The sequence below is a fragment of the Vombatus ursinus genome, unplaced genomic scaffold, assembly GCF_900497805.2.
Source record: "Vombatus ursinus unplaced genomic scaffold, bare-nosed wombat genome assembly UNPS02014809.1, whole genome shotgun sequence".
NCBI lineage: Eukaryota > Metazoa > Chordata > Mammalia > Diprotodontia > Vombatidae > Vombatus > Vombatus ursinus.
The window spans coordinates 2,339,156-2,351,765 of NW_020954587.1; the positions used below are offsets into that span (position 1 = coordinate 2,339,156).

At 35.9% G+C, this 12,610-nt stretch overlaps 1 protein-coding gene across 1 annotated transcript in view; it reads right to left on the reverse strand.

Annotated features, from left to right (window-relative positions):
* CFAP47 (cilia and flagella associated protein 47) overlaps positions 1-12,610 on the reverse strand; it is an 857,531-nt gene that overhangs the window by 742,835 nt on the left and 102,086 nt on the right. Inside the window, exons 18-20 of the mRNA XM_027875456.1 lie at positions 10,197-10,328; positions 6,868-6,945; positions 2,049-2,193 (exon numbers count right to left, since the gene is read on the reverse strand). Of these exons, the coding sequence (XP_027731257.1) occupies positions 2,049-2,193; positions 6,868-6,945; positions 10,197-10,328 (355 nt within the window). The remainder of the gene's footprint in view (positions 1-2,048; positions 2,194-6,867; positions 6,946-10,196; positions 10,329-12,610) is intronic.

The window sequence follows — 12,610 nt, forward strand, 5'->3', positions numbered from 1 at the left end:
ACACACTTCCATGACTACTCTCTCCAGTTTCCAATTCACTTCAATCCAGTAACCCTTTCCAATGACCCTTGATATGATGTAATAAATGAAAATGATGTAATAAAGAAAATGTTTAGTGAGTTTCTACCAAGTGTAAGCAATTAACTGCATAACATTGGGTTAAATAATGTGAAAAAGAGAATTAGACAGTCATGGTTATTGCCCTTTGGAAACATGAAAGCTGTAACAAACAAATGATGCAGTCAGAAATGAAAAGAACAGATTAAAAAATGAAATAAAACATTGAACCAATTCAACTTAGCAAACAGATTAAATATCATCTATGGGCAAAGTCTTTTGTGAGGCAGTATAAAGCAGTGGATAGAGCAGACCTCAGAGTGAGGAAGACCTGGAATGAAGTCCCACTTCTTAAGCATACTAGCTGTGTGATATTGGTCAAATCATTTAATCTCTTACTCCTCTGGGCAATTCTCTAAGACTCTGAGAATCAGAATAGTTGCTGATATATATTGGTACAGAGAGTTCCCTCACCAGGAGGTTCTCTACACTGGTGACATCACAGGTCTATGGCGAAATAAATGAGAGAGACAGAGACAGAGAGAGTGAAAGAGAAAGAGAGACAGAGACAGATAGACACAGAGCAATAGAAGACACAGAGAGACAGAAAAAGAGCCATCACCTTAATCAGAGTCACGTGTCACACTCAATCATTCTTGTAAGGAATGGCAAAATAATGCTGAGCCATTATAATAGTTTTCTTTCTAAATATATGTACCAACTAACCTTGGCAATTAAACTGTCTTCAACAGTTAAGTTTACCAAATACATATAATCCTGTGATACATTGGATCACATAATTTTAGAGTTAGAAGAGATCTCAGAGACCATCTAGCCTAATCGATAAACAAAAGGAACTCCCACTATACCACAACTATGAAATAATCATCCAGCTTCTGTTAGAAGATCTCCAAGAAGAGAGAACCTACCACCTTTCTCCTTGGTGGCATCCCACTCCACATTTGGAAAATATCGATTTTTAGAAAATTATTTTTTTTTCCTGGAATCAACCATAAATTTGTCTCTTTGCTAATTCCACCCATTGCCCTTAGTTCTATCTTCTGGAACCAAACAAAACAAGTCTAATGCCTCTTTTTACATGACAGCATCTTCAAATACCTGAATACAGAAATCACATATCTCATAAGTCTTTTCTATTTTCAGGGTAAACATTTCTAGTTTTTTCAACAAATCTTCATGCAACATGAAGGCCTTTCCCTAGCTTGGTTACCCTCCTCTGGATTCTGTCTTCCTTATCAATTTTCTTCTTGAACTGTAGTACCCAGAATTGAACACAATACTACCGATGGGTTCTGACCAAGGAAGACTAATACACTATCACTTCCTTACTCTTCAAAGTTATGCCCCTTTTGATGTAGGCCAAGATGGCATTGGCTTTTGTTGGCTGCCACATCACACTTCTGACTTAATATTAAGTTTTCAGTCCACTAAAAATCCCAGATCTTATTCAGACAAACTGCTTTTCTCACTAAACCTCCCTTATTCTGCATTTCCAAGGCTTATTTTTTCAACCTGATTTTAAAATGCTGTTTTTCCCTCCTGAATCTTATCTTTTAACTGTCATGATTTTTTTTCTATCCTGGTTCTGTCATCTGTACCTTCCAATTTAACAATCAAATATTTACTCTCAAAGTTGTACTGACATTAATTAAGATTGATGTACAGTTGCAGATGAAACCATTCTGGTCTGTGTACCATAACCAAAAGGGTTTAGAACCATGTCTTTTTCAACTTTGTGTCTCCCATAGTACCTAGCATAATGCATTGCATATAATAAATGGTCAACAACTATTTTTGAAAAGGCAAAATAACTATTACTTCAAGAAAAATCATACTAATATAGGGCAAAAATGCTATTCAAAAGTCATTAAGAAAGTTACCGTATCAACATTTAAATTTATTGGTAAAAAAAAATGTTTTCAAAAGTTTCAAATTGTCTTTAACAATGTCATTCTGGTTAAAAGAAATACCTTCATGGTCTTTAAATTCCAATGTAAAATCTTTATAATTTGATAAATCAAATTCCACTCGGGCACGTGTTGTACCATTGTTACTTAGTAAAAATGGAATAACCTTTGTAGAGCCAACATAAACTCCTTCGAAGTTTATTAAACTCTATAATTTAAAAATAAAATAAAACAAAAAGTCAAAAGTAGGAAATACAAAAACAAAGTTAACAACTCATACAAGCTTAAAATTATATTATCAAACATTTCAATAATATTATATGCTCAAAAGTATAACTGCCAGAAAAGAGGGTTTATGTTAGGATCGATGTAATGGAGGAGGATTACTCAAAGAACACTTTATTATAAACTCCAATCTGCTCATTTTAAAGAGACAAACTGTAATGACACCATTTTTCATTAATATTGTTTATTATTATTATACAGCAAATTTTTAAAAGGATGTGACTAATGTACAATTATCCTACATCTATTGTAGAGTAATAAACAAAAAAGTAACATGATGAAAGCAGTGGTAGGAACATAAAACTGTCAATAATTCACAGGGAATATTGTAAGAGTGGAGAATGGAGAAAGGAAGACCAGCTAGAAAGCTACTACAGTAAGCGAGGGAAGAATGGTAAGATCTTGGACCTATGGTGGTGGCAGTAGAGAAGAATCAAGGGACAATGTAGATGGTGACAGAAAAGATTTTTCAAACATCTAGGATGTTCTTTCCACTCAACAGGTAATGATAATCATGAAAAATCATGGAGACAGTAATCTTTAAATCACAGTATGAGTATGACTGATTATGTTGTTGAAATATACATAACAAACTCAAGCAACTAACTGATCATGAACTGCTTTGTAGAGTGAACAAGTTGCTATGGACTTAGGATAAGCCCTTGTGATGAACCTATAATAAATGGCATGTGTCTGACTGTAAGATGTAAGCATATACAAAATCAAAGGTTTTAATTTAAAAAAACTGAAAATGATCACCTATTTCTGATTTTTAGATTGCACATTCCCTACTCCCACAGTGAAAAAAAGAAAATCAAAATAAGAAGGCTTTATATTCTTGGGGAGGGTGGCAGAACAAATGTGGTTGATGATTTCATCGGCCTACAAACAAACAAAGGTGGTCTCTAATCTCCTAGACCTAAATACCACCTCCAAATTCTTCACTTCTGAGGTAGAAGCAACACCTGCCATCTAGACTGAGGTAGTTTTAGGAATTCAAACCATCCTTAGCATTTATTTGGCTCAAGGGACTAAGGGGTGGGCCATTCATATAGTTTCCTGGTGAGCTAAGTACAAAAGTCAGGCAAGGGTGGAACCCCCCCCCCCAGCTATTGTTAGCCAACATGGCCAACATAAAGTCAGGAAAACTGTACAGAAGGTAGATACTATTATCTCCATTTTACAGATGAGGAAACAAAGGCAAACAGAGGAAAAAGTGACTTTCCCAGGATCACACAGCTAGCTAATGAGTGTCTGAGGCTGGATTTGAACTTGGGTCTTCCCAACTGAAGGCCAGGCACTCTCTATTGCATCACCTAGTTGCCATAAAGAACTGTGTCATGTGGATTTTGCTAGACACGTTTATCAGGCAGACACTTGAAAGGATAGTGAGTGGCTCCAATCCCTAGGAGTCCAAACACCTTTCTGGAATTTGAGATACAGACAAATCTCCCAGCCAATTCACCGGACTGGGGTAAAGGAGAGAGAACATCAGTTTAAAAGAAGACATATCACCCTTTCTTGTTCCTGTGAACTGTAATTCTATTTCTGTGACTTTCAATGAGGGGTAGATAGGCTTCTACCCCTCCCCCAGTGTAATCCTCAGAATAGCAGGAAAACAGCATCCATGGAAGGATTCAGCCTAGCATAAAGAAGCAATGCTTAGCCCCCGCATAAGGATAAACCACTCAGGCCCTAGTAGTGACATCACTCAGTCTTGGCATAAGTAGGCAGCACTCAGGTCCAAGCAGTGGCAGTGCTATGGCAGAATTCAGTTCAGCATGGAGTAGTGCTTGACTCTGGCATCAAAACAACCCTCAGACTCCACCAGTGGCAATGTCCATGGCAGAACTTCACCCAGCATAAGGGGTCAGTGCTCAGCACTGACACAAGAGAGGAAGAGTCCTCTGGGCCCTGGCACAGAGGAAGCAGTTTATTTTTAATCACAGAATGATAGGAGAAAGTCATTTTTAAGACCTATCATAAGGAATCAGCAACTGATGCCAGCAAAGGGCGGGAGATGGTGGGTGGGAGGGTGTCGAGTAGCAAGCGATGAAGTAGGAAGCAGGCAGTGGGATAGGAAATGGAATAGGACCTAATTGGGTGAACACTGGCATGAAGAGTAGCAAAGATGACCCTGACCCATGATGAGGAGCAGTGTCTGGCCCAAAGGTATCATCATCTATGCTGTGGCCTTGATGTTACTAGTGCTGTTCCTATTCATTATCCATACTTTACATTGGAATACTGACTGTGAATGGCAAAGATTCAGCATCATCTACCACTTGGACCAAATTTATTATGATTTAAGGCTCAATACATTTGAAGTGGGGAAGCAAAGCCTGATGTCTGATCTTCACTCTCCTTAATAGTGTGCTGTTCTGTCATACCTTCAGAAGGTATGACATATTATTAGTTGTCTTTTTGATATCTTTTTGCTTTTTTGTTTTTATAGTGTTGTCCATGCCAGACTCATTCCTCCAATGTTAAAGACTGTCCAGTAATGTCTCTAAAGCCATTTAAGTGGTGAAAGGTCTTTTAGAAGACCTTGAGGATCTAGTCACCAAGGTATGAGATATGGTAGAGGTGATATCTTCCATACAGGCTAGACTAGTTTTAGGAACTGAAACCATGTTTAGGATTGAATTAGTTGGTTCAGGAGACTAAGGTTCAAGCCAGTGATGTAGCTTTCTGGTAGCCTTAAATACAAAAGCCAGGCAAGGATGCTTTTCTCTCCGGCTGAACCAGGGTACCAATATGACCCACACAATGGCAGGGAAGCTACACTCACTAAAATCAATGCTAAATCCTCACTGAGTATCTTTTCCATGCTATGGCTAAGTCAGTCCCCTTTGGTTAACTATTAGATGATCTATAATTCTGTTGTTTTGTTCCATTTCCAAACCTGAAGCATGAGAACAACCTGAAACTGACCTGGGCTAAGTCCATACTAAATGGCTAGTCAAGAACAATGAAGTTCTAGAACAGTGACTAGCCTGTAGCCTATTACAGTGGACACTTAATATGTGTTTGTTAGATTAAATAAAGCTGCCCTTCTAGCACTGAAGTAATGTTCAAATCTACAGGGTTCTACTATAGCTGGCTATGTGGGAATTTATCATTAAATTCTTCAATAAACATTTATGAACCATCTACTCTGTGCCAGAGACTGTGCTAGGCACTGGGAACATAGTGAGATAGAAAGTGAGATAGTCTCTGCCCTCAAGGAGCTTACATTCTACTAAAGTAAAGAGCCTGTGCACAGATAAGTAAATACAGGATACATACAAAATAAATGCACAATGATTTGAGGGAGAGGGGACTAACTAGGAGAATAAGGAAAAGGCTTCTTGAAGTAGGCAGCCCTTGAACTGAGCCCTGAAAAGAGCTGGGAGTTCCAATATGTAGAAGTGAGGAAGAACATGCATTTTATTAAGCACCTATTATGTTTCAGGAACTGGGCTAAGCACTTTATAAATAGCATCTCATGAAGAACAGACTGTCTAAATGCACAGAAATGAGAGAGAAATGATCATGTCCAGGGAAAAGCACTAGTAGGTGGCACCAGTTTGACTACTGTAGGATAGAAAGTCATGCATAATCAACATGGAAAGACAAGCTGAAGTCAGATTGTGAAGAGCTTTTAAATGATAAATCTTATTATCAAAGGAGCCATTGAAGCTTCTTGAGTAGGGGAATTAAATGATCAGAACAGTACTTTACCAATGTAGCAGCTGTGATAAGGAAAGATAAGAGAAGGAAGAGGCTGTATTCAACAAAAATAATTATGAGGACATTACAATAGTCCAGGAAAAAATAATCAAGGCTGGACTAGCATGTGGTATGAGTAGAAGGAAAGAGACAGATTGAGGGATGCTGAAAAAAGATGCAATCAACAAGACTTGACAAATTATAGCATATGGGGAGTGGATGAGTGAGAGTGAAGAGTGCAAAGGATGATTCCTAGATTACAGAACTGGATTCATGGGAAAATAATGGTGCCCTAAACAGAAAAGTAGGGAAGATAATAGAAGAGGTACATTTAGGAAGAAATATAATGAGTTCTGTTTGGAATATATTGATTTTGAGATACCTATATACTTGGAACATACAGATAAAAATGTCTGTCAGATAGTTGGAGATATTGAACTGGAGCTCAGGCAGAAAGTATAACAGCACAATTTTAAAGCAGTCATAATATAATAAGATAAAGTGGAGGGGTGGTGTTCCTGGAGGAGAGAACAGAAGAAACACTTAAAGGATTCTTTGAGGCACAGCATTAAACAAATATCTATGACAATCAATTGGCCTTCAATATGGCTATCAGAAACTGAGTGATATTGCAGGGGACATAGGGATGGGGGATGGCAAAGATTTAGAAGAAGACTTGCAAATATTAAGCTTTTCAGCCAATGGCTACCACATGTCCACCAATAGTTTGCAAGTACTACTAACAGCAGTATCTTAATATGAGCAATGATACTATATTATAGAACTAAAATATGAGATAAAAGAAATAAAAGTTGACTTCTAAAGCAAGGATAAATGAAAAACAATACTCTACGAAAATGAATACACCAACAATTAGTATACTCACCAGGCTAATAACTACATCAGCAATTTCTATAGAGCCACCAATCCTAAGGTCTAATTCATTTCCATGGCGTATTATTACCTAATTTTTAAGAAAAAGTGAAATGTTATAAGAATGTAATACCATATAGTCAAGATTGTCTTTTAAAAAAAAAGTTATAATGTCTAACACGAAAGAACTCAGGGTACCAGAATACCTTATAAATTTGTCTAATTCATCCTCACATTTTCTTTTGAATTGTTGCTACTTATAATTCATGCCCATGGCTGGGAGCCATAGTCATAGTCAGCTAGCATTTATTAGGCATCTAATAAGTGCCAGACATCTATTCACAAATCAGACAGATCAGAAGGAATTGAAGCACAGAAAATGTAATGTTCCTATAATCACACAGACACTATCCAAAATTAAAATAACTAAGGACTTGTGGAACTACTCTATCCATTTGACTATGCTTCCTTGATAAACTTCACCTTAAAAAAATTATTCAATGTTTTCTTCAAAATTAAACCAAATAAAATATGCAATTTATCATTTTTCTTCCTACTGAAAGAAAATCAATATAATAACGATTTCTTAAAAAGTGTTGCATGTCAAGTCTAGTCAAGTCAACCAGCATGTTGTAAGCATTTAATAGGTGCTAAGTGCTGGTGATACAAAGAAAGCTAAAAACAGTCTTTCCTAAAGAGAAATTTTTGCTTCTTTTAGCCCTTTTGAATACGAAAATTTTCAGAGCAAAAACTCAGAGGCACATAAAAAGCATTTTCTGAATTATCAAAAGATCATAGATCTAGACTTGGAAGTGACCTCAGAAGCCAATCTCCTCATTTTACCAAATACTCCTTCTCTATAGCACTGTCAGCCATAACAGTAAAAGCTCAGGGCTAGGAATACAGATGCAGATCTATGGAAAGTGACCCAACATGAATGTTACTTCATTCATTCAACCTAATCAATTTTATAAGCAAAAAAGGAAATCCAGTTTATTGGAATTATTAAGAAATAGAATGTTATGACTAAATATTCTTCTGATTGAAAGAAATAATTATTTCTCTTTTGTTATTAATAGCTATTTATTGAATCAGGACCAAGGTTTCTCTCCTTTTCTACTTCCTCATCCAGAAATCAACCAGTGTGGGAAATTTTTTCTCAAAGACTTAACTCAGGAAAAGAAACTGTAAATTTGGGCTAATGGGTGGATTCCTGCTCATTGTGTTTACTCATAGAAGTCTGGGAAAATGTGGATTCTCCCCTTTGTCAGGCAGGGGACATTAATAAGTCTCTTTAACCAAGATTTGGGTTCTCAGTGGCACGTACCTCAAGACTCTTGCTGGAATATAATCCATCTCTCATTACAATTTTCATTCTCTAATTAATTGTTAACCAATCAGAGTTGATTGCCACCCTCAGGAATATCCACTCTTCCAAGAGCATATAAACCATGAACTCACCAACACCATGGGTCTTTGGCAGTCAAACGTGCCAATGATCTCTTTTATTAATAACATGGTAGCCTTATTAATAAAATACTAAATTACAAAGAAACTATGTGTCTCAAACTTTTTAAATATCACATGATCAGCTCAATTACCATACAACAAGACTAAACAAGGCTTTTTAGTTATTAAACTACAACACCACACTGAAGGTAAATTTGATCTTTGTCTGATGAGTCTGAAAGGCAGCAAGACATACTAGAAAGAAAAGGAGTCTGAGGAGTTGGACCTGAACCTGATTCACTAGCTTTACAAACACTGGATATGTAACCATGGACAAGGAAGTCACCCCACCTCCCCCACATTCACTTACGTCTGAAAAAATAGAGATTATTATACTTTTACTATGTACTTCATGAGTTTGCTGTGAAGAAAACACTTGGTAAAACTCTAGGCATTATTTCGTTTACAATTTTTAATAGTGTCATGAAATGGTCAGAATCATCACTATGATTTTTCTGTAGATGTTAAAAGCATCAAGTTAGCAGGCTTTGAACTAACCTGATAATATGCATTGAAAGTGGATTGTTTCAATGAAACTGGTAGCAGCTTGTTTGTCATTTGTCTCAGAAAAACACAATATATGAAAAAAAATAGTTACTTGACCTTTTTAATTATTTAGATTCAAATGATTTCCAGTTTAAGCTACATAATAATATTAATTATTATGGAAAGTTGAAGGATACAATTAAGTCAGTTTTTCCTACAGATAGACTAGTCAATCTACTGGTTTAAATTTTTAAAATTCTATTGCTGATTATCATGTTAAAGGTTAGCAATATACTATAACCTTTCACAATTTAATAAAATCAGAATCCGTCATGTTAGAATGTTTTATTAATCTGTTTAATGTACACTTTAAGGGATTTTTTAAAGTCAAGGTAATTTCATTTCCTTTATATAATTATATAATTCCCAGAACATAAGGCAGTAGAATATTTCATGTGAGCTATAAAATGCATTAGACATTAATGTCATACAGATTTTCCCTGCAATTTAATTAGTCATTAAACTACTTAGAATTAACACAAAAGAATAGGGTACTTCACAGAAGAAAGGTCCCTACATTCAAATTTTGTCTTTTTTTGTATCCTCTGAGCTCAGCAAAATGTCTGGAACATAGCAACCACTTAATAAATGCTTGTTGACTGGCTGATTGATTTAAATAATTTTCCTACGGCATCCCTTCAGTACTACTAAAAGGCCATAATATAGTCAGCAGTTGATGGGGAGACGGGGGTCCTAAAACATTTCAAGGGAAATAAAAAATAACAAATTTCTGTTGTTGACAAAAAGTGACTTCTTCCATGAGAAAAGTTTTCAGATACAATAGAAAATGTTTCAGCTGCACCAGACCAAAAAAAAGGTTATATTAAAGATCTATAATCAGCATTCTGTTGCTTCTGCCAGGCTGAAGGAAGCTTATACTATTGTCTCGGGAAGCCTACAAGCCCCTTCCCCACTTCTCACCCCTTCTTTCTTGTCTATCCTCCCCCCCCCACCAGTTCCCCTGAGTTAAGTTTACAAAACCACCAATCCTAAGCATAGACAGCAAAAAACTGTGGTAAATGTCATTTAACTACAATTTCCTCTGAATGTTATTTGCAGTTGCTATGGCTAAGCTTCACAATTTGGGGAGATCACCAGTCAACACTATTTAATATTATTCTGTTGCAATTCTTAAAACTGCTCTCCTCTAAACTCTCAGTATACAAATACCACAAATACTGAAATCAAAACCCCCAAATTCAGCAAAACCATTTTTCCAAAATAATTAAAAATAGCTCCTATGATTCTGTAATAATATTTTAAATGCCACAAATAAAATTCCCATACCTTTGCTTTGGTATCAAATCTCTCTGAAAAATATGGTGTACAAGTGATATGGAGAGGAGTTAAACCCCCTACAGGTATTATGCCATGAGATGGAGTGATCTTAATGAAAGGCAGAAGCTCTTGGTCACAAATCTGAAAGTGGAAATTTGAAAATGTTAACTCATCCCTTCAAGTCACTGTTGGGAGAGTTTTCCAAACTATTATTTACTGGACTACATGAGCCAAGAAAAGCAAACTTACATCATAAATTTTCACTGGCAAACTGCTAAATCTGAATTCTAGTTCTGATAGAGGAATCTTTAGTTAAGAAACATCAATAGTAGTATTTTTAATTTAAAGGAAAACACAGTATATGCATTTGGAAAGGGATATTCAAATTTTACTAGAATTTTAAGGGGCAGGCTTCTAATACACTACTATTTGACAGATGACAAGAACAGAGTAACAGTTTGACATTTGTATTTGTGGAAAGTTAATAGAAAGACTACTGGACTTAAGGCAGAAACTGGACTAGAATTTCTGAAGATAAATATCTGAAATAATTTACATAACTCTCTAAGAATACATTTTGGGTAGAGTAATTTAAAGAGAAATTAACAAAACTTGGAAGAGAAACTGAAGATTGGAGATTTTAAAAGATATCCTGGCAACATATATAAGCATCATTCTCCAAATTGAGTGTAAAAATTTGCACAGAGGATTTTAATTTTGAATGTTATTTACAAGACAAGGATCAAACATAGAAATTTAAGGTATACACTCACCTCTTCACAAACATCTTAGCAGTAATTCAATGGAAGAACAAAAGAAAGATTTTTTTGTTTCACTTATTATAAAAATAAAATATTATAAAAATCATCATAAATATACTACATTTTCAGACATTATCAATCAATAATCAATTTTTTTTGTATTTTACCTACTCACAAATTTATTTTACCCTACATCTAATTGTGTTAAGTGGAGGAGAAAATTATTGTTACATTTCCCCTCTACATTTTTTTTCTTTTATTGACTCAAGAATTGTGATTGTAAAAGAAAGCTTATCTAAGGATTAAGGAATATCAATAGAGTTTTATAGCTAGAAGCAAAACGATTTCACGTAAGATTATAGCAACAATCCTTTATTTGATACATTTTTTAAAATATTTACTCTAAGTCATTTCTTCAATTAGAGAACAAAATGGAGCTAGGGTAAGTACTTTGACCAGCCCAGCATTCAGCGGGGCTTCCCACTGATTAGAATAGAAAGAAAGGCAACCTTCCGCCCAGCCCTTCTCTACCTTAGTCCTGAAGCTCCCTTTCTTTTTCTCCTTTTGTTTCTCTTTCTCCTTTTGTTTTTCTCCCACTCACCTGAATTGAGGTTGCAGGAATGGCCACCATCAGTTTGACTATCAGTGAATTTTGCTTACTCTTACTTAACAAAGCTTAGAAAGGGTCATAAGATAAGAAGTAGTTTGTGTGACAATTACTATACCGCTAACCACCAAGCAGGGAAGTAAATCAAATAAGGCCAAAACCAATGTCCAGGGTTCCTTCCCTTGATACAAAAAAATTGAGCCCTAAACTTACATGCAAACACTACTTTTCAATCATTTTTTTCTTTAGCAAAACCTCTTTCTTACCAATGTTATATATTATGTAAATATGAATATATACATATATACAAATACTTATTAAGGGCCTGTTATGTGCCTGGGCACCATATGAGGAACTGGGGATACAAAGACAAAACAACTAAGGAGACTAAAATGTATTAGAGTATATTGCATGTTCATAGAAAGTTAAATAGAGGTGCAGCTAGGTGGCACAGTGGATAAAGCTCCAGACTTGGAGTTAGGAGGACCTGAGTTCAAATCCGACCTCAGACACTTGACACTTATTAACTGTGTGACCCTGGGCAAGTCACTTAACCCCAATTGCTTCACCAAAAAAAAAAGAAAGAAAGAAAGAAAGTTAAATAGACTATATAAGAAGTAATTGGGGTGAGGAGAGAAAAGGAGGAAGGTGTTCAGCAGCTGGAGGAGTATAACAGGAATCATCTGACCTGAGCTTTGGAGGAAGATGAGGATTCTATGAGGTGAAGGTAGGGAAAAAGTGCATACTGAGCACTAAATACAATTTGTGTAAAAGCATAAAGATGGGAAGTGCAATGTTATGTGCTGGAAACACCTAGCAAGACACTTTGTCTAGAATATAGAGTGTGTGAAGAAAGGCAAAGTTCAATAATCTGGAGCCACATTTCAAGGGGCTAAATATACAAATCTGCATTTCACCCCAGAAGCAAACGGGAGCCACTGGGGAGTATAAAGGAGGAGAGTGGCACAGTCTATGCCTTAGATCATATCATTTTGGCAGCAATTCAGAAGATGGTTTGGAGAGAGAGAGAGATTGGATGCAGGGACTCCAATGAG